The sequence below is a fragment of the Echinops telfairi genome, unplaced genomic scaffold (assembly GCF_000313985.2).
Source record: "Echinops telfairi isolate 266 unplaced genomic scaffold, ASM31398v2 ScPeMD7_18;HRSCAF=68, whole genome shotgun sequence".
NCBI lineage: Eukaryota > Metazoa > Chordata > Mammalia > Afrosoricida > Tenrecidae > Echinops > Echinops telfairi.
Window position 1 is genome coordinate 56,157,321 of NW_022103915.1, and position 21,656 is coordinate 56,178,976.

The 21,656-nt window shown below is 39.8% G+C and overlaps 1 protein-coding gene across 1 annotated transcript; it reads left to right on the top strand.

Annotated features, from left to right (window-relative positions):
• The first annotated feature begins 180 nt into the window (after positions 1 to 180).
• On the top strand, positions 181 to 20,381 carry SAV1 (salvador family WW domain containing protein 1). The gene is made up of 5 exons (XM_004698581.2): positions 181 to 318; positions 4,134 to 4,577; positions 11,309 to 11,579; positions 17,002 to 17,145; positions 20,067 to 20,381. The coding sequence occupies exons 1-5, from the start codon at positions 225 to 227 to the stop codon at positions 20,266 to 20,268; spliced, it is 1,155 nt and encodes a 384-aa protein (XP_004698638.1). The 5' UTR covers positions 181 to 224; the 3' UTR covers positions 20,269 to 20,381.
• Positions 20,382 to 21,656: the final 1,275 nt, after the last annotated feature.

Here is a 21,656-nt window from a genome sequence, read left to right on the forward strand (position 1 = left end):
CCGCCGGCAGCGTGGCGGAGAGGACGGGCTTCCGGGAAGGAGCCGACTTGCGGCTGAGCGGCGACCGGCGCGCTTAGCGCCCCGAACATGCGGCAGTCCTTGCGGGCGACCCCCGGCTGCGGAGAGGCGGCGGCGCCGGGCGGAGTGGCGGCGGAGGCGGCCGGGGCCCGGAGCGCCGGCCGGAGCGAGGCGGCTTGGCGCGGCCTCGGGCCTCGGCGAGGAGGATGCTGTCCCGCAAGAAAACGAAGAACGAAGGGTCCAAGCCGGCCGAGGTGCAGGGGAAGTATGTGAAGAAGGAGACGTCGCCCCTGCTCCGGAGTGAGTGTCGGCCCGCCGCGGGCCCCCTTTGCTGTCGGCCGTGTGTGGGTGTGGGTGTGGGTGTGGGTGTGTGGTGGTCTTTCATGGAAAGACAACAAAGAGTCAGACATTTAGGCTAGGGTTTTGGTATTTTGGTTGGCCTTGTACGGCCCCCCGAAAATAAGCACGCCCCCCCTTCTCCCGGGCATTGTTCGTTTGGGTGCTGGGTGCCCCGACGTTTGGGAGGGTGAGTAATTAGACGGGGACACGCTCCGTCCACCGCTGCCCACGTACAGTCACGGTACGCCCGGGCGTGCTTTCTGTTGACAAACACTAGCTGGTGTCATTCGCCCTGCGCTGGGACTTGGGCGATCCGGGGCACGGGGGACGGGGTGGGGGGGGGTCTTCACTAGTAGTTCGATGCGGAGGTGCGAAGCCCACCGTCCGCTGTTGCCTCGTGCTGCTCCCCCAAACCGCTGCTCCCTTTGACGTCTCAGAGCTGCGGGGTCTCGATCGGGTGTTCGCTATGCCGTGCCCCGGTGGTGTGCTGGGTCGCTCACTGGACCGCTCACCCCAACCTCCGCAGTTCAAAATCACCCACCGTTCCCCAGAAGCAAGGCGAGGCTTTCTACTGGGGACGAGGGATGGGAAGATTGAAGCGCGACGCTGGCCTTGCATTACGGTGCTGGCGAGGAATAAGGAAAGTGCCGTGGGCGGCCAGGAGGCCACGTCTGGAAACAGGGATGGGAGACTACGTCTCACGGCTTTGGACGTGTTCTCCGGGAGACCGGTGCCTGGAAAAGGCCTTCCTGTTTGGAAAAGGAGACAGGCAGCGAAACCCCGCGACCAGGTGGCTTGACAGATGGCACAGGATAGTCTCCACGAGACCCACTTGGGCACCAAACCATAACAAAGAGCGACAGTTCGCCCGCGATGAGTCTGAATTGAGCCGATGGCAGAGCGTTTTCTGTTAGTGAAACTTCTTTTTAGCTGCGGCCAATAAAGACCCCCAAACCCAAAAGGTTAGCAGTTTGAACTTTTTTTTTTTTCCTCTGTGAGAGAAAGACAGGACTTTGTACCCGCATAAAGATGGACAGTCATGAAAACCCACAGGGGCGGTTCTACTCGGCCCAAGAGGGGCGCTTTGAGTTGGGATCGATGCGATGGCAGAATTTTTTATGCTAGAGAAACTTTTTAAGACTGCCTTCCAATAAAGACCCCCCAAACCAAAAACCACACTCACCAGCGTCCAGCCTATCCCAACAGTAGAATTGCCCCTGTGGGTTGCCTAGTACAGCTGTGGTGGCGCCGGGGTTTCACCTTGGGCGCCTAACTGCAAGGTGAGCGATTGGAACCGCCAGCGGCTCCGCGGGAGAAGGCCACGTTTCTGCTCCCATATGAGCTACAGACTCTGAAGCCCGCAGGATCAGTTGTCCACCGTGCCCTATAGGGTCGCTATGAGTTGGCATCAGTTCGATGGCATTGAGTTCATTGTTGTTTTGATGGAGCCGCTGGTGGTTGTAGCCACTGACCTCATGTCCACAGCCGAGCAAGCGTTTGGGCCATACCGCTACCAAAGGAACCCTCTCCGCCCCACCCCACCCAAAAAGGCAAACTAAGTAAAATGATTTCTATCTAATTTTAGGGAAATTACTAAAAAAAAGTTTTTCAATTTTAGTAGATTATTACCCCACTGCCTTTCTCAGTTGAAGTATTTGATTCTGATTTTCAAATGGAATCCATTAAAGAATTAATTTGTGCTTTTGTGTTCTGAAGCTCTCTGTGAAGCAAGGGGCTTATATTTTGGCTCACCATGGGCTGGCCGCTTGTATAAATTCCTCCTTGAAAGCTAGTTGTAACCCTATCTATCCTTGCGGCTCAGATATTACCTCATTCAGTATGTGACAAAACTGCTCATAAAGGTTTCTAGTGCTCCCTGGATCACATAGAAAAGGAGGGGGGAGAGAGCATGTTTTTTCCTTACAACCACGACTTCAGCACCTACACGTATTATAGTGTTTCACTTGTAATACTGTGTGATTGAGCACCAAAAATAGATCTAATGGAGTACATCTGAACCTTGATCTTTGAAGAAGCCTTTTTAATAACCTTTTTTCAGTTATGCATATTAGATTTTGGGTGAAGTTCTTACATGATAACTTGCAGTTTGCAAGTGGATTAGACATTGCTTTAAGTTATGAAATATTTGCCTCACCTTTAAGCAAATAACTTGTTTTTGTGTCGAGTGTTGAGTCTGATTCTGATATTAGTTTCTGCCCAGTAATAGCTTCTGAAAGTTAGTATTTTGAATGTCCGCTCATAAAAATGAACTAACAAAATCCCATTCCCTTGATGTTTTGTAAGTATTTTCTTTCTGAGAATATCTAAGCTATTTTTCAGTAAGTATTCAGATCTACTACTTATGGGGGTTTCAAAAGTTCATGGCAAAGTGGGGTGAAAATATAATGGAATTTTTCCACAAACTTTTTGAAGCCTCTTAACCATCCCAAAGGACATTATTCTCCTGTTATGTTCTGTTTGGGATCATAATTACTTGCTCCTAAAGGAGCCATAGTTGCAGGTTTGTTTGTTTTTTTGTTTGAATTACTGACTTAGAGTTAACATATCGTACAATTCAATAGTTCTAGCTTGTCAAGAAGTGTTGAGCAAACATTGCTACAACCAATTTGGAATCTTTTCTTCCTTTTTGTACCCTCTCTCTCCTTCCATGCCCCCAGCTAATGTCTTCATAATCCACCCAGAACTTGGTGTTTTTTAACTGAATCAACATAGTATGCCATTTTGAAACATGATCATTTTATTTTAATTTTCATTTTCAAACCTTCCATTACTGTGTTTTAATTCCAGGCAATTTCAAGAGTAGAAAGATTGAGCCAATAATATAAATATCTTATCATGTGCTAGGAGATCACATTTGAAAAGATAACAAAAATACATAAAAAAAGAAATATAAAATACTTGAATGAACTTATATTAATATTACTGAGAATATTTGCTTTCCAGGCTGAAGAGATTCATTATTCTAGTTCTGCTTTAGTCCCGTGTAATTTGTGATAATTATGCTTTTCTTTTCAATACAAAAAAATGTATAAAAATAACTTGAAAAGGCAAATGTATATATATATTTATTTAAAGGAATCCACTCTGACATGCTTGGGAATAGCATTATATTATGCTTTATCTTTGAAATTGTGCATGCTTGGAGGAGGAGGATTCTTAACAATTTATAATCAAAGCAGGCTCTAATGTTATATAAATTGTACCGATAACTTTGTTTAATTTGTTATGTACTGTTGTTTACTATCTTTATACATTAATTCATGTACACACTCATATTTAAATGTATTAGCATTTTCTTCTATTCTGTGGTAATATATAGAAGGCAGGAGCCCAGCCGGTACAATGGCTAAATCACTGGATTGCTAACCCAAAAGGCTGGCAGCTTATCCCCACCAGTTCCTGGGCAGGAGAGAGAGGTGGCAGGCTACTTCTGTAAAGACTTCAGCGTCAGAACTCCTACTTTGTCCTATAGGGTCACTATGAGGCAGAATCGGCTGCACAGTCATGTGGGTATGGAGAATACATTTGATTCTAGCTGAACTGACATGAGTATAGCATGTTTATGCTAATTATAGACTCATTTGAGTGGGAAAATATTAATTATCCTAAATTTTAAAATGCACAAATACTATCTTAAACTGGAATTTAAAAATGTGCTTTCTGAAATCTTGGAAGTAATAGATCTAAATGAACTATTTTTGGAGAGTGTATTTAGTGAAATGGTCATTTTACTTTTTTTTGTTTTGTTATTGTAGATCTTATGCCTTCATTCATCCGGCACGGTCCAACAATTCCAAGACGAACCGATATCTGTCTTCCAGATTCAAGCCCTAATGCCTTTTCAGCTTCTGGAGATGGAGTTGTTTCAAGAAACCAGAGTTTTCTTAGAACTCCAATTCAAAGGACACCTCATGAAATAATGAGAAGAGAAAGCAACAGATTATCTGCACCCTCTTATCTTGCCAGGAGTCTAGCAGATGTCCCTGGAGACTATGGCTCTTCTCAGTCTTTTTTAACAGAAGTTAATTTTGCTGTTGAAAATGGAGACTCCAGTTCCCGGTTCTACTATCTGGATAATTTTTTCAATGGTCTGTGTAGGCGGCCAGTTGGAGATCGTGTACATGAAGACTTCAGATATTATGACTGCAGCCACGATCTCTTCCAAAGAATGCCACAGAACCACGGGAGGCATGCTTCAGGTGACTTTAACATTTTAAATACATACGTTTAAATTCAGTTACATTTTAGTTCATAGGATTCTCTTCCTGTATTTTCTTGGGAAGCCAGCAATACTTACAGTGTTATGCTCTTGAATTTCACCAGTCTTACTAAACCAGGTTGGATTTTAGATTAACAAGAGGCAGAGGAAATATATTTTGGATGAAAATTTGGGAATAGCATGGTAAAACTAGAAGGAGGCATGGTATAAATCCAAAGGACAGTATGGATCTGCCAGGTTTGAAGAGATACGACTTAAGGTGGAGTGAAACTTTATGGTCCAGCTGTAAGATTTAGATGTGAGTCAAGCAGAAGGCAGGGCCCATTTCACAATGACAAATGATTTCATGAAAATCAGACTCATTGCCATTGAATCAGTTTTGGCAACTTTATAGGATGGGATAGAATGTCTCTTGGTGTTCCAAGACGGTAAACCTTTACAGGAGTAGAAAAAGCATTGATTTTCTCCCTCGGAGGGGCTGGTAGTTTGAACTGCTAGCCTTGTGGGCTGGCAGCTCAACATGTAACTTACTATGCCACCAGTACTCTTGAAAGTTACAAAACCTAACCCATAGTCGTTGAGTCAATTCTAACTCATAGTAATCAGAATAGGATAGAATAGAACTGCCCCATAGGGATCTGATGCTATGAGTCTTCACAGAAGCAGACTGCCTCATCTCCCTCCCATGGAGTAGCCTGTGGGTTCGAACTGCCAAACATTCAGTTAGTTGAGCACATTAACTACTGCACCACCAGGGCTCCTGTTAAACAAGTTTAGGAGACAGTGAATCACTAACATCTTAAAACCAGGAATACTGTATACTAGTTAGTAGGAGCTGCTCAATTTGTGAAAGTTCACAGAGAGCTTCCATGGTGACATGGAGCCTCACTGCTGTTGAGTTAATTCCTACTCATAAGACTGAGTCGAACTGTTCCTTAGAGTTTCAAGAGTAAAGATCTTTATGGGAGCAGACAAGCTTCATCTTTCCTCCACAGAGCTGCTGACACATTTGAATCACCAGCCCATTGTGTAACCCACTGAACTACCCACCAGGGCTCCTTGGGGAACTGAAGCAGAAAGGTGTTTTAGTCATATAAAACTAAACTCACTGCCTTTCAGTCAATTCTGACACACAGCGACCCTGTAAGACAGTAAAAATAGCCCTGTGAGTTTCTGAGACGGTAACTGCTTGCAGGAATAGAAAGCCTCCTCTATCTCCCTTGGAGTGGCTGGTGATTTTGAACTGCTGACCTTGGGGTTAGCAGCCCATTGTGTAACCACTAGGCTACCAATGCCCCTTTTAGGTATGTAGAACTATTGTAGTCAGCATGGATGAGTGCCTTTCTTGTTCTTTTTAATCAGCGGTTAAATTAAAGGATGAAAATTGCAAGCTTCAGTCTTCATTATGATTATTTCTACAGTTGTACAGTTCTAAAGCTCAGAGATAAGCTATCCAAATGGTGAGTTTTAGTAATAAAGTTCATTTATATTTTCTTTTAGAAACAATTCACAACAAAAGGATAAAGGTAAATGATTATCAGAGGGATTATCTTACTATTGTAGTAGTTTTCTTCTTCATCTTTTCCCCTCCCCTCCCTTGTCCCACTCCCCCAACCTTTAAAATCTGCATCTTTTCATGTGAAAACCACTTTCCTTGTTTTTGTTTTTTCCTCTTATAATTTTTGTTAGTTGCCTCCAAGTTGATGGCAACCCATAGCGACACTATGGATGGAATGAAACACTGCCCCTGTCCTGTGCCATCCTCACAATGGTATTATCTTTTATAATAGTGGTCTCGTTACGTCTTTATGAGATTGACTAACTTTGCCGAGCATAATGTCTTCAAAATCTGGCAGGTTCATCACTTTTCTCAGATGCATAATATTCCATAGTGTGTATGTACCAGAGTTTATCCCTTCTTCCACAGACTGCCACTTTGGGTGTTTCCATCTTTTTGCTCTTATGGGTAGCCCTGCGAAGAACATGGGAGTGCATATATCTGTTCATGTTTTGTTCATTCCTTCAGAGGCATGACTATATCAGAAAGGGCTTAGAGCCCACCAAATTCTGTGTGTGAAATTTGATCTTTCACATTTTTGGCCAACATACCAGTGCAGCACTTACTGTGTGTGCCAAAGGAAGGAATCCTGCTGTTAACAAGAAATCTTTAGCTTGTATGCTCAACGCAGATTGAGTCCCTTTGTTTTGCACTTACACATTTTTATATTTTAAGACAAAAAAATCAACTTGTAAAGATCCAACTGATGGTATCAGGCTTCACAAAAATATACTGGATTTGTTCTTACTTTAGTCAATGAATAAATATTTATTTAACAGGATGATCTTATTATGAAGTGTTAATCATTGAAGATATAAACATATATTTTGCACAGAAGAGGAAAGACAATTGGTTTGGTTCAATATATAGATCTATCAGCCATGCAATGTTTAGTATCGATTGCTATGGATAAAGTTATGAAATTTCATTAGAGTTCCAGATATCATTTTATTCTCTGTAGGTACTATAAAATTAGAAAATAAGAATTTTAAAAATCTTAGTCTGTAGGGACAACTCATAGACTTCATATTGTAGGAGATTAAATTATTCGAGGACATATCATGACAGCTTGGTAGAAAGGCAAAATAACACTTTATTTGTATCTTTTGGAAATCATGTTTGAAGGGACTTTAAAAGAAAATGGAATTTAGTTTATGACTGTTTTACTTTCTATTAAAGGATATTGTTTGTGCAGTTAAATTTGCAGTTAAAATTCCTGCAAATGGGAGTTGTTTTAAGGATTATTTATGGATGCCACTCATTCTTTTCTGAGATTAATTGAAATTATGGGGAAAAAATTTTCCCCGAAGCCCAGAAACTGGAATCCTCAATTTCTTTACTGATTCAGTTCAGAATTGGTAGCTAGTTTTATCTATTAATGGCAGTTAGGGCTTTCTTAGGGACCTCCATCCAGCCAAAATCTTGCTGCTGCTGTTGTTGTGAGCTGTCAGATTTATCCCAACTCAGTCACCCTATGTGTCGGGGTTCAGACTGCCGCTCAGGATTCCTTATGCAGTGATCTTTATAGGAGCAGGCCTCCAGGGCTTTCTTCCTTGGAAGCTCCGTGAGGTGGGTTTGAGCCACCAACCTTTCTGTTAGCAATTGAGCGTTTACTGCTGTGCCACCAGGGCTCCTTCATGATTCTTAAAAATAGCTCCATATGAACATATTGAATTGAGTATAATTACTTCACACACACACACACACACACACACACACACACACACATTTTACTTTTGGGTGAAAATTTACAAAGTAGGCCAGGTTTTCCCTCAACAATTTATATAGAAATAGTTCTATGAATTGGTTACAATTTATACAATGTATCAATATTTTCATTTCCACTCTTTCTGTTCTGTCTTCTGCTTTCTTAGCTTTTGGGTAAATGTTGACCGTTCACTTTCATAAAGTTGATTGCTTAAGGGAGCACATCACTCACAGATGTTAAGGTCAGTCTGTTACTTAACTGAGAGGTAACTGCCAGAAACAAATTTAGTTCCAAGTTCAAAGGGTATCTTGGTGTAAGAGGCTTGGGCATTCCTCTAAGCTGGTTGGAGTCTCTGGTGTCTTTGATTTCCTTCATTTTCTTTTGCTCTGACTATACTTTTGAAACGTTTTATTGCATTGTTAAACATTGCTGTACCTGGTGTGGATAGTAGTACATTTTTAACTCGATCAGTAGATTTACTCTTTGATTCACTCGGCCATTCACTCATTGACTAACTGCTGTTGAGTCAATTCTGACTCACAGTGACCTAATAAGACGGAGTTTCTGAAACTAGAAAGTTTCATCTTTTTCCTGTGGTGCATCTGTTTCCTGGTGGGTTCGAATTGCTTACCTTGAGGTTAGCAGCCCAGTGTGTAAACCACTACTTTACCAGGTCTCGGTGATAGATGTCTTGCGGGTCATTGCAGGCTGAGACAATGTGATTTTGAGATTGTTTGCCATGTGCTGCTTTAGTGTATTGGTTTGCTGTTGATAGCTTCCCTTTAAATGGAAGAGTGCCAGAGAGAGTTTGTGAATACTTTTCATTATCTTTTAATTCCATTTTTCTACAACCTTTTTTGAAGCCTTCTCATTATAAAATGGCCTACCAAAACCAAACCAAATTCACTGCCATTAAGTCTATTGCAACTCTATGTAGGACTTAAGAGGCTATTAATCTTTACGAGAATAGATAGCCTCATCTTTCTCCTGTGGAGTGGTTGGTGGATTTGAGCTACTGACCTTGAAATTAGCAGTCCAACCTGACAGCACCATGGGAGTAACTCACAGCAACCCACTATAGGGTTTCAATCTTTATGGAGTTAGGCAGCCTATTTTTTTCCCCCAAGGAACAGCTGCTAAATTTGAAGCACCAACTTGTGGCTAGCAGCTTAATCCACAGTGCCACCAAGGCTCCTTAGAGTTGCTTAAGCTACCCTTTTTTGTTTTCTTGCTATATTTTATAAAAATAGATACAAATACCTACAGGTTTATTTATCTTCTGCCCTATTCCATCATAGACCCACCATTTAAAGCCCCACGTGTAACACAGTATTTGTCATTTCAACAGTTTTATCAGTGCTCTTCAGAGGAACTAGCCCCTGAAAGCCTGTATGTTATAGTACATTTTAAAATAAGATAGTATGAACGTTCTAATCTTTTTCAATATTGTTTTGGCTTTTTTAGTGCCTTTGCCTTTTTTGATGCATTTCAGAGTTTTCTTGTCTATGTTTTTATTGGTGTGTGCTCTTTAGTTAATTCTGACTCATAATGACCATGTAAGCCAGAGTAGAACTGGTTTCTTAGGTTGGAATTTTTACAGGAAAAAATTGGCAGTCGTTTCTCTCAAGGAACCATTGGTTCAAAAGGTTTCAATGTCAGCCTTTTGGTTAGCAGCTATGGTGCCGTGAATTTTCTAGCCATAGCTCTTGTGACACCCAACAAATGACTGGGCGGGACCATGGGAATAGGGTGCATGCAACTCCACTGTGGGGATTGGTTACTTTTGCTGTCTTATTGATCACAAAGTGAATCATCTCAGATTTAGGAACAGGGGATCTCACTACCACCCAGAAGAAGAGCCAGGAGTGCAACCCAAGATCCCTGTGTGCTGAATGAAGCTCCTTGATCCAGGAGACGGAGAGTTATGGCATTAGAGATAATGCGGGATATAGTGGAGAAGTGGTAGTTACAGAGGCAGCATCGCCAAGGGCAGGAGACAGACTGACAGACTTCCAAGCCCACAGAGCAAGTGAAGCTGAGTGACTTCAGGCAGGAGGCTCGATGGAGGATTAGGGTACCTACAGGCACTTAATTAGAGGTGCTAGGTTTGTTGGCCCACAGAGCTAGAGCTGAATGCCTTTGGGCTGATGCTTGTGGCTGGGTGGATGCCCTGTGGACATCTATTGGCCATGCTAAAAGAGCTTTGTAACACCTGCTCAAGCGGGGCAGAGGCCAAGGGACTAGAGGGGTGTACCTGCAGGCAGGCTGAGAAGAGGTGCTCTGGACCAAAGGTCGGTATCCTGAATATTTCTGATCCCAAATCATAACCTGTAAACTTCTCTAATAACCCCATAATCTTGAGTGTGATCTGTGAGTTCTTTGTAGCCACTGCAATGAATTATCAAACCCAGCAGAGAAGTTGAGAGTGCTATGGGGAGGTCGTTGGTGTCGGGATTGGTAGGGTTGGTGGAAGGTGGAGGCATTCCCTCTGCCTCACAGGAATTGACCTGGGGCTTATGCTGGGCTTGATTTTCTTTCCCTCTTGGGAAGTCAGAGGAAATCCAGAAAACGCCCCATTGCCAGTTTGACAGCAGCCAAATGCTTCACTTCTTGTCAATACGTGCCTGTATCTACAGAAGATCCTGCTGGGATCTTGATTGGATTTACATTATGCTTGAAGATCATTTTGAGGAGAATTAACAACTACGTTAAATATCCCAATCCATTAACAAGAAGGGTCATTTTTCATTTCATCAGTATTTTATAGTTTGAGCAAACATCCTGCCTGTTATATTTTGGAGCTCTTATAAGTGGCAGCCCTGGTGGTACTGGCAGGTAAGCATGAGACTGCCAACGACAGATCAGCAGTTCAAAACCATGAGCTGACCCAGGGCAGAAAGATCAAGCTGTCTGCTCCCATAAAGATTTTCAGCCTTGGAAACCCTAAATAGAGTTTCTGTGAATCAGAATCAACCCCATGGCAGTAGTCATTTTAAAATGGCATTATCTCAATAATTCATGTGTCTAGTTATTGACTATTAGTATATACTTTAATTTTTGTGTTTGACCTTGTACCCTACTACCTTAAGAAACTCACTTAATAGTTCTAGAGTATAGCTACATTATTTTTTAGGACATTATAAACCTGGAGTGATTTTACTTTACTTTTTACACCTGAGTGATTTTACATGCTTGTTTTTTAGATGAAATGTCGAATCTCAGCAGAAAGAGGTGACATTTTCTTTTCCTATAGCAGTATACATATTTAAGTAGCTTTGTAGTATTAACTATTGTACTGGTGTCAGAGGCAGCAACCAAAATGGAAAGTGTACATTTCAAATACTAGGTCTGTTCTCTTTTATCGTTAGATAATTATATCATGGCCTGTGCTTCGTTCATAATGGCATATTTCTTTATGTTGTTGTTGTTTTTGTTTTCTCCTTAGGCATTGGGAGAGTTGCTGCTACATCTTTGGGAAATTTAACTAGCCATGGTTCTGAAGATTTACCCCTTCCTCCTGGCTGGTCTGTGGATTGGACTATGAGAGGAAGAAAATATTACATAGATCATAACACAAATACAACTCACTGGAGCCACCCTCTTGAGCGTGAGGGGCTTCCCCCAGGATGGGAGCGAGTTGAGTCAACAGAATTTGGAACCTATTATGTAGATCATATAAATAAGAAGGCTCAATACAGGCATCCCTGTGCTCCTAGGTAGAGTATGCATTTTATTTTCAACTGTTTGACTCTCCAATGTGAAACTTTGGACTCAGATATTTTTAGCAATAAGAAAAGTATCTTGCAGCTTGAGGTTTGAAAATCTCACTGTTCCGTTTATGACATTTCCTCTGGACTTATACTTAGTAGTGTATGACTTTAGTAATTAAAAAAAAAAAAGCCTTTCTCTTTAAGAAAAACCTCAATAGCAAGATTATTGTTCTATAATCAGATTCTTTAATATGCCAGAATATTTTACTGTAGATATCTAGATACCCCAAAATTTAAATAAAACACTTTCATGTAAACATTTAAATTCTTATTATTGATTCAGACCTACCTTCTGGTAGATCAAAATATACTTTTGAATTACCACATCTTACTATTTTTATTCAGTTCCAACCCTGAGTTTATGTTCTGTTTCTTCCTGTTGCCAGGTAAGAAAGCAGAAATTGGAGTGAACAAAGTGGGCCAGCTCAATGTGATATAGCTAGTGTTTCATTTAGATTCAAGAAACAAACCATAGATTAAAATGGATAAAATATGAATATTTTCAGCATATTGATAGGTGTTGCATATTCTCATTTGTCATAATATAGATCTTTAGTCATACAAGTTGTAGTTTTTCGAACCATTGTAATCATCATGAAAGTATATTTTAATATTCTGTCACCTAAAAAACTCAGATTTATTTTGTTGTGCTGTTTTGATCATCTTATAGACTTGTATCTGCTGAATCAACTTTAAAATTCCTTTTAAATAATTTTCCATTCTGAATAATTCTATTTTGTGGCACTCAGTGTTTACTGAACCATTGACGTTGTCATTTCTTTAAGAGAAATCTGTATAGAAGGTTTTCTATCCCAGGTGGCTGAGGTCTTCATGATCCAGACAATCAAATTTGAGAGTACATTGAATTTAAGTTTTGTTCATCATTCTTAATCTTACATTATGAAAGAATTTTTACAGTTTACAAGGAATTTTCTGTTTGTTAATTTGCATCATCTTTCCTAAGCTTCCCTGTGTAGTATTAATAGCTACATGAGTGTCTATATTATCCCACTTATATAAAATTCTTGGGCTTACATTAGCTCATTTCTCAAAACCCATCTGTGACATGAATCTATCATTCCTATTTTACTAATCAAAATACTGAGGCTTACATAAAGTCAAACATTTTTTACCAACATGCATACAAGTGGTAAGTGACCAAACTGAGTTTAAAAATTAGGCCTATATGACCATAACCCTGTCTGACCCATGGGACATATAGTACCCACCTACATTTTCTACCTTTGGTGGGAAGGTGTTATCCCATTTGCAGTACATACTGCCATCGGTAGGGGACCTGTATAGTTATGTGAAGCTTAAGAAATGGACTTTATCCCGCCAACTCCAACTCAAGAGGCTGATTGGGACATTTGTGTCCCACTAATGAAATCAAAAGTATTAAAATCCAAAACATAATTTCTTTCGTTCAAAATGCCTTCCATTACCAAAAACATGGATTCAACAAAATACTCCAAGATAACTTAGTCTTGAAAGGATTATAGTCTCAATTCTTCCCTAGTTAAGCGATCAAGGAAGTCCTTTTGAGTAAGTTCTAATCTGCTCTAAAGGAATCCGTATTAATAGCTACATGAGTGTCTATATTATCCCACTTATATAAAATTCTTGGGCTTACATTAGCTCATTTCTCAAAACCCATCTGTGACATGAATTTATCATTCCTATTTTACTAATCAAATAGGGTTCAAGCTGCTGATTGACCACCCTGCTGCCAATCCGAAGGCCGCAGCTTGAACCCACCAGCCAAGCTGCAGGAGAAAGCTGTGGCAGTGGGCTCTGTGAAGATTTCCAGCCTTGGAAACCCCTGTGGGGCAGCACTCCTCTGTCCTCCAGGGCCATTATGGGTCAGAATTGACCCCATGGCAGGGAGCGTGGTTTTAGAATCGGTGCTAACTTCTGTTTGATCTCTTAATGGGGCCAAAAGGAAATTTTATAATCAATATATTTAAAGCGCAATGCTCAACCATACTGTGCTGCCTTTCCCCACCCTCCTTTCAGTCTAAACAGGCAAGTAAAATGACTTTTTTTTTGCTTATTTATATAGTGGTACCTAATTGCTAGTTATTAACTGAAGTTTTTCTAATAGTGATTTTAAGCTTTTGTGGTCAAAATGACACAACTTTTTTACAGTCTCCTTTGAAACCGTGTGTGAACAGAAAACTACCAACTAGAGGCGCTCTCATGTAGTATGTAAAGGTTGAGCTTAGGTTTATGCTCATCATTATGGACTTTAACCGGTTTCCAAGAGGGAGGTGTATTTTACTTCCTTATAGAATGGTTTCACCACTTGTCGGTCAGTTTGTCATACTGTGGCGACTTTTGTGTTTCTGTGATGCTGGAAAAATGTCACTGGTATTTTAAATGCTAGCAGGGTCACTCAAAGTGAACAGGTTTCAGCACAGCTTTCAGATTAAGAATAGAAACAAAGGATTCAATTCCTCACTCTGGAGGAAGAAGCCACTGAAACCCTTATGCATAGCTTTGAAGCATTGTCCAATACTGGCGTTCTAAGCAAAGGAAGCAGAACATTGTCAGAGACAGTGCTGGGGCACTTGAAAGGTGACTGAAGAGGAGCTTATTTCTTGGAGAGGAGTTAACCATGGAGACATAAGTTGGTCAAGCATGCGGGGGAGTGGAGCCTTCAGGACCGTCATTTGCTGATGGGACACAACTCAAGGTAAAGAGACACAGCTGCAGAAAATCTTCTAGTCATCCGAACTTGGGGAAGGTGTGAAGTATGAATTTAGGGAAATTGGAACTGACCAAAAATGAAATGGAATGCGTGGATATTGATATACTAGGTATTAGTGAGCTGAAATGAACTGGTATTGGCCATTTTGACAAAAAAAATCATATGGTTTACTATGCTGAGCACAACACAATCAAGAGGAATGGTATGGCATTCATTGTCAGAAAAGATCTTGCTAAATACATCATGAAGTACAATGTTATTTGTGATAGGCTTATATCCATCCGCCTTCAAGGAAATCCAGTCAATACAACTGTTACCCACATTTATGCACCAACCGTAAAAGCTAGTGATGAAGAAACTGAAGAATTCCACCAGCGACGTAAGTGTGAAATTGATCAAACATGAAATCAAGATTCATTGATAGTTCTTGGTGATTAGAATGCAAAAGTTAGAAACAGAGGAATATTTGTTGCAAAATAGGGATCTGGTGATAGAAATGAGCAAAACCAGCTTGTTCATATCAAATACCTTTTTTCAACAACACAAAAGGCAACTGTACACTTGAACTTTTACAGATGAAATACAACAGAAGTCAAATTGCATCTGTGAGAAAACACGATGGAGAAGCTCAGTATCAGCAGCTAAAACCAGACCAGGGGCCAACTGTGGAACAGACCATCAACGGCTCATATGTAAGTTCAGCATAAAGTTGAAGAAAATGAAAAGCCCCCAAATGCCAAAATGTGAACTGAGGCTATCCCACCTGAATTTAAAGAACATCTCATGAACAGATTTGATGCATTCAATACTAATGACAGGAGAACTGATGAGCTGTAGGAGGACATCAAGACCTTCATTCATGAAGAAAGTAAAAAGACAGGAAAGAAAGAAAAAATCAAAGTGGGTGTCAGAAGAGAGTGAAACTGGCTCTTCATTGTAGAGTATCTAAATAAATGGAAGAAAGGATGAACTCAAGCTGAATAGAAATTTCAAAGGGCAGCTCAGGAAGACAAAGCCAAATATTATAACAAAATGTGCAAGGACCTTGAGTTAGAAAACCAAAAGGGAATTCTGAACCTGCTCAGCATATGGAAAAAAACTTAAGAAAAAAATTCAAGCCATGAGTTGCAATGTTGAAGGGTTCTATGGGCAAAATATTGAATATGTACTAAAAATAACTAGTCAGTATTCCACCCTACCAGGAGGTAGCATGTGAGCAAGAACCAGTGTTGCTGATGGAAGAAGTTGAAGTTCAAACTGCATTGAATGAATTAGCCAAAAATAAAGTTACAGGAATTGATTGCTTCAGCAATCTGAAGCAGCACTGGAAGCAATCACTCATGTATTTCAGGAAGTTTGGAAGACAGCTCCTTGGCTAGCTGACTGGAAGAGATCCATATTTGTGTCCATTCCAAAAGAAGGTGACCCACAAGAATGTTCTAACTAGAAGGATATCATTGATATGGCACACAAGTATAATTTTGGTGAAGATCATCCTGGCAGAAGTTCAGGCTAGATTCAGAAGAGGATGTGAAACAAGGTATATCATTGCTGATGTCAGATGGATCTTGGCTCAAAGCAGAGAATACCAGAAAGATGTTTACTTGTGTTTCATTGACTATGAAAAGGCATTCACCTGTGTAACATATTAAAATGTGGATAAACTTTGAGAAGAATGGGAATTCCAGAACACTTCCTTGTGCTTATGAACAGAACAAAGGAATGCTGCATGGTTTATCATCAGGAAGGGGTGTGTCAGGGTTGTATCCTCTCGCCATACTTGTTCAATCCGTATGCTGAGCAAATCATCAAGAAGCTGGTTCGAATGAAAGAGAATGTGGCATCAGGAATGAACAAAGGCTTAACCTGCAGAATGCAGATGACACAACCTTGCTTGCTGGTAGGAGAACTTGAAACTTGAAACACTTGCTGATGAAGATCAAGGATTTGGACTTTGAATAAGGAAGACTATAGAAGAATCCATTTGAATTGTGCTGGGGGAGAATATTGAAAGTACCATGGACTGCTAACAGGACAAACTGATCTGTGTTGGAAAATGTAAGACCAGAGTGCTCCTTAGAGGCAAGGATAGCAAGACTTCTTACATACTTTGGACCTGTTACCAGGAGAGACCAGCCCCTGGAGAAGAACATCACATTGGGTAAGTGTAAGGGCAGCAAAAAAGAGGAAGGCCCTCTCTGAGATGGATTGACACAGTGGTTGCATCAATAGGCTCAGACGTAGTATGGCACAGGACCGTGCAGTGTTCCATTCTGTGGTGCATAGGGTCACTGAGTCGGAGCTGACTCGATGGCACCTAACAACGACAAATAAAATGATTGGTAAAGTAGAGGGGCAGTGAAAATGAGGAACACCCTCAATGAGGTGGATTGACACAATGGGCTCAAACTTAATAATGGTGTGGATGGTGCAGGACTGGGCAGTGCTTTGTTCTGTTGTACATAGGATCAGCCTGAGTCAGAATCCAGGCCACCTAACAGTAATGTAGGATGGTTAAAGAGAAAGCATAATATCCTAGAAGTTGTCTTTAGGTAGTGGAAAGGAGTTGGTTGGGACAGGAGGCATATTGAAACAAGCTCTTTATAATTCTTTATAATTTCTTCTTTTGCTTAGTGAATGTCAATCCTTTCTTTCTAGTGTACCTCGGTATGATCAGCCGCCTCCTGTGACATACCAGCCACAGCAAACGGAAAGGAATCAATCCCTTCTGGTACCTGCAAATCCATATCATACTGCGGAAATTCCTGACTGGCTTCAGGTGTACGCTCGAGCTCCTGTGAAGTAAGTGAATTTACAGCCGACAGTTTTGTTGAGGGGAGAAAGGATGACTGAATGGAGTTTCTGGGTTATTTAACCCAAACAATGCCATGTTTCTCTCTTAATAAAGGATAGCATGGCTGGTAAGGCAGAGGGTCAGTGTGAAGGGAGAAATCCTTAATGAGATGGGTTGGCACAATAGCCACAAGTGTAGGGACAATTGTGAAGACAGCCCAGGACCAGGCAATATTTCCTTCTGTTCTACACAAGGCCATCATGTGTCAGCGCTAACTCATGGCAGCTAACAACAAGAAGAAAGTAATATTTTATTTGAAGAAAGTATATCACAATTTGGGTGCTAACCAGCCAATCACAAATTGCTTGGTGCTATCCACACTTCTTTATACCTTCCCTGGACCAAATTTATGTATGTTTGTTTTCCTATAAGTTGAAGAATATGCCCAACTGTTATTAATGTTGATTTCTGTGAGTTGGTAAGATAGAGGAGGGTTATTCTTTTAATTTTATTTCTACTCTATGAAACCAAAACCATTAGCAAGTTGATGCGGACTAGTAGCTACCCCATTACAGGTTTCCTAGGCTGTGAATCTTTATAGAATTAGAAAGCCTCGTCTTTCTCCTGATTTCTGCACTACATTCAGTGCTAAAAAGAAATAACAAGCTTTTTTTTTTGAGGGAGAAAGTGCTTAATTGGAAATTCAGATTTCTCTTTTTTTATTATTTTATTTTTGACATCTTAATATCAGTGTATATTTGCCGTGCATAAGATTAGGCGTACATGAACAAGAGGAACTTCTGATTTCTTAAGAAACAGACTCCTAAAACTATAATTCTTTTTAACTCTGTGGTGCTATGAGCTAACTGTGGAATAAATGCAAACTAGCAGCTTAATATTATTGGAAGATGGAACTTAGTTGCATCTGGGAGATCAAAGCCCCCAAAATGAGCTAGATTGAAAAAGATGAGCAAACACGTCTTTACTGTTTAAAAACTTAAGCCAGAAATACGAAACCTGTTGCTTTTTAGTTAATCATAAGTTATGTATGTGGAGAGCATGGAAATAGTTAATACTGTCCTGTCCAAAAAGTGTGAGCTGCTAGCTATATTTTAGATAATAGAGAATCAGTTACTTATCAAAAAGATATGCTTAAAGCCCCCCACAGACACCTTTCTTGAAACTCGACTACAAGTAAAGATTGATAGCCATTGTCCTGCAAATAAGTATGTTATTTATCAGCTGCTCCTTCTCCCTTAAAGATCCTTGATTGAAAGCACCCAGACGACAATGAGTTGAACATTCTCATTGTTCATCTGGTAGAAATATAAGCCTCATTAACTAGTAGACATGGCTGAAAGGCCCCTTAGCCATGGAATTCAGAGTCTGGGAGATTAAAATTGTTTGGTTAGGAATTGTCCATCCGTTTTAAAGAAGTTAACTTTTAAATCCCTACTTGATGGCCACTAAATTTTTTATTTCATTGTGTCCAAATTGTAAACTGGAAAAGGATAAGGATGTAGAAATTGTACTTTCAGTGCAAGGAACTTAAAAGGATCTAAATGTTAACAGGCAGAGAAATAGGGACACGGGTGACATAGACTCGAGGAAACATAGTGATGTCTTTATTGGTGCTCGGTGACCATATCTTGAACGTTCCTTTTGAGTTTGCATTAGCAAACTGTTGGGAGTCATCCACCACTGAGGACATGAAACTTGCTGTTAGTAAATTGGAGTTCTCATTAAGTAATTAAACGGGTAAAATTGGGGGTCCAAGCAAATATGTTTACTTATTGGTTTTGCATTGTGTTCCTAGTGGCCCTGGAAAAACATAACATAGTACATGGCTCATATTAGCTGCTTAGTGTGTTTCCTGTTTCCCTTTTAAGGAATCTTTTGTTTGTTTGTTTTTATATTAGATGATCCTTTTGGAAAATGGTAAATGAATTACTATACAGCACAGGAGCATGGGGTAGAAAGCGTTATAACAATTATTGAAAACAAATTCAGAATTCACAGCCAAAGCTTCCTAATATATCTGCTGTATGATTTGAGAAATATATAGGGACATCCTTGCTATACTTCAAGATCTTTGTATAGTCTCTGAAACATCTTGGACCTTAGTTCTCTGCCATGCTGAACTTTTAACCACTGAATACTTTGCTTTTTTTGGTTTTGATTTTTCCTCTGTAAACTGAGAAAATGGGATTAGAGTGCATTCTTCAGACCGCTTTAAAATCATAGTTTAAGTTGCTGATTGCAGACTTAACTTTTCAGTGTGTGACACGTTGTGTGGGTCCTTTCCCACATTGTGGCGTCTTCTACAGTCTACCTGTTCTCTGATTTGGAAAGACCTTATTCTTTCTTTTCTGCCTGAGGTTTTGTTTTTGAAGTAACTATGTATTTCAGCCACAGGAAAACTTGGCCCTATTCCATTTAGTTCCCCTTTGGCTTGAATGAACAGCTTTTCAACTCAAAAATATCTGTCAGCACAGATGACTTTGCCCATTTAAAATTTTTTTTAATTTTTTTGCCCATTTTTTAACATGGTTATTTACAAGCACAACGTGACGTGATTGCAAGTATTCGTAATTCTTGACATTTATCGTTGGATTAACTGACAACTAGTATAGAATATACTTGAAAACTTTAGAATTGTTGATTTGAAATTTGTGTTGGTAGTTGTCTATTAATACATCAGATGAAAACAAAGGGGTATTTTTAAAATTTAAATATGAGCAGTTTTCACCTTTTTCTAAAAAATACTATACTATTTACATAAAAGAATTAATACTCTTAATTAATTGATTAATCACTCAGTTATTTTTAATTAGAATTTATACTTTGTTAAGTTACTATAAAGGTGAAAAGTATTAAAACAGATCATTGGGTGGATTTTGAACATACGTGTGTTTGTGTTTTAAAACAGATACGACCACATTCTGAAGTGGGAACTCTTCCAGCTGGCTGACCTGGACACATACCAGGGAATGCTGAAGTTGCTCTTCATGAAAGAACTGGAACAGATTGTTAAAACCTATGAAGCTTACAGACAGGCACTTCTCACAGAGTTGGAGAACCGAAAGCAGCGAAAGCAGTGGTATGTCCAGCAGCGGGACAAGAAGTTTTAAGCTCATTCTTTTAAAATAAAAATGTAAGTTTTATAATGGCTTTAACATATTTTCACAGATGAAAAACTATAAACCAGGACTCTGTTTAATAAAGGCAGCTTACTTTTTGGAAATGACAAAGTTCTAATTTTACATGTATTTTTGTTATTAGAAGTATTTTATTGAACACCACCACCACCACCAAGCATGTATTGTTCTAAGAGCCAACATTTGCAAACACATCTTGCTGTGTATTAGGAAACTGCTTAGAGTGTTTTGATGGAGACAATTGTACAAAATAGTCTCTATAACCAGCTATTAACTAGGAAAGGATTAGGTAATCTCTTAGAGTAGCAGTACCTTTCTTTTAAAGAGAGCGAATCTATGCAGTATCTCAAAGGAGATGTTTACCACTGAGTGTGGAGTTCTGTCTGTAATGGAATGGCTCACATATTAGCATGGTGCAGTTCAACACTATGTAGGATTTGGGACTTTACTGTGATAGATTTCAACATATATAATGTATGGATACCCCCACCCTTTCTACAACCAGCCCACCATCACCACCCTTTTAAAAAGGAAAGAAGCATTTGAAAGTGGATGGACAAAAGATTTCTTGCTATGAAAGGATGAAAGACCTGTAATCGGTCAGGACTTAGTTTAGACAGAAGGCTCTAGGCCATGTGGGAAAAGCGTATAAATTGCTCAGTCACAAGATCCCTTTCAGCCAGGGCTCTAGCTGCATTTGGCATGGCCCTGATAAGACAGTAGTAGGTCCCGGAGGGCACAGCACACTGCCATTCAGACAGACTGGCTTACGTTGCCAAAAATGACAATCAGGAATTTGATAAGAAATTCTTGTTCATTAATTGCATTTGTATTACTTTTATATCTACTACGAGTTTGTCATAGGACTGTAAAAATGTGTATTTCCTTCCCAAAATTTTTTTTGCCTTTTGGTTGAATAGTTGTCCAGATATCATTCCTGATTAGTACAGTACATTTGATTACAGACAAATGTATGACATTTTCAGCCCTTAAGTACGTCTCTAGGATTTGGTGAATTTTAACATTCGTCTAAGTTGCTATTTAGTTTCATTTACCTGTGTTGTAAATAAGTAAATATAGTTTAGGTAGTCTTCAGAAATACAAAGTACTCCTAGTTAGATTCTGTTTTAATTACTGATGAAGTGTTGAAAATGTTAAGTGTTTGGTTTTTATATACAAGCTTATTAAATATATTTTTGTGGAAGAAAATGTGCCTGGTGTTTGAGTCCATGGTTTAGATACTGTTTTATAAATATTTGGTTTTTCTCATTAGACTCCTGTAGGCAAAGGAAGCAATTTCATGAAAAGGGCATTAACAATGAAGACAAGATGGCTGAGGGAATTTTATCAGTCGGAAAAGA

What these genes read in the sequence shown, in the direction of transcription:
- SAV1 (XM_004698581.2), top strand. Translation starts at nt 225, where the DNA reads ATGCTGTCCCGCAAGAAAACGAAGAACGAAGGGTCCAAGCCGGCCGAG. An exon ending in GACGTCGCCCCTGCTCCGGA is followed by an intron (nt 319 to 4,133) that starts GTGAGTGTCGGC and finishes TTGTTATTGTAG; the next exon opens with ATCTTATGCCTTCATTCATC. An exon ending in TACGCTCGAGCTCCTGTGAA is followed by an intron (nt 17,146 to 20,066) that starts GTAAGTGAATTT and finishes GTTTTAAAACAG; the next exon opens with ATACGACCACATTCTGAAGT.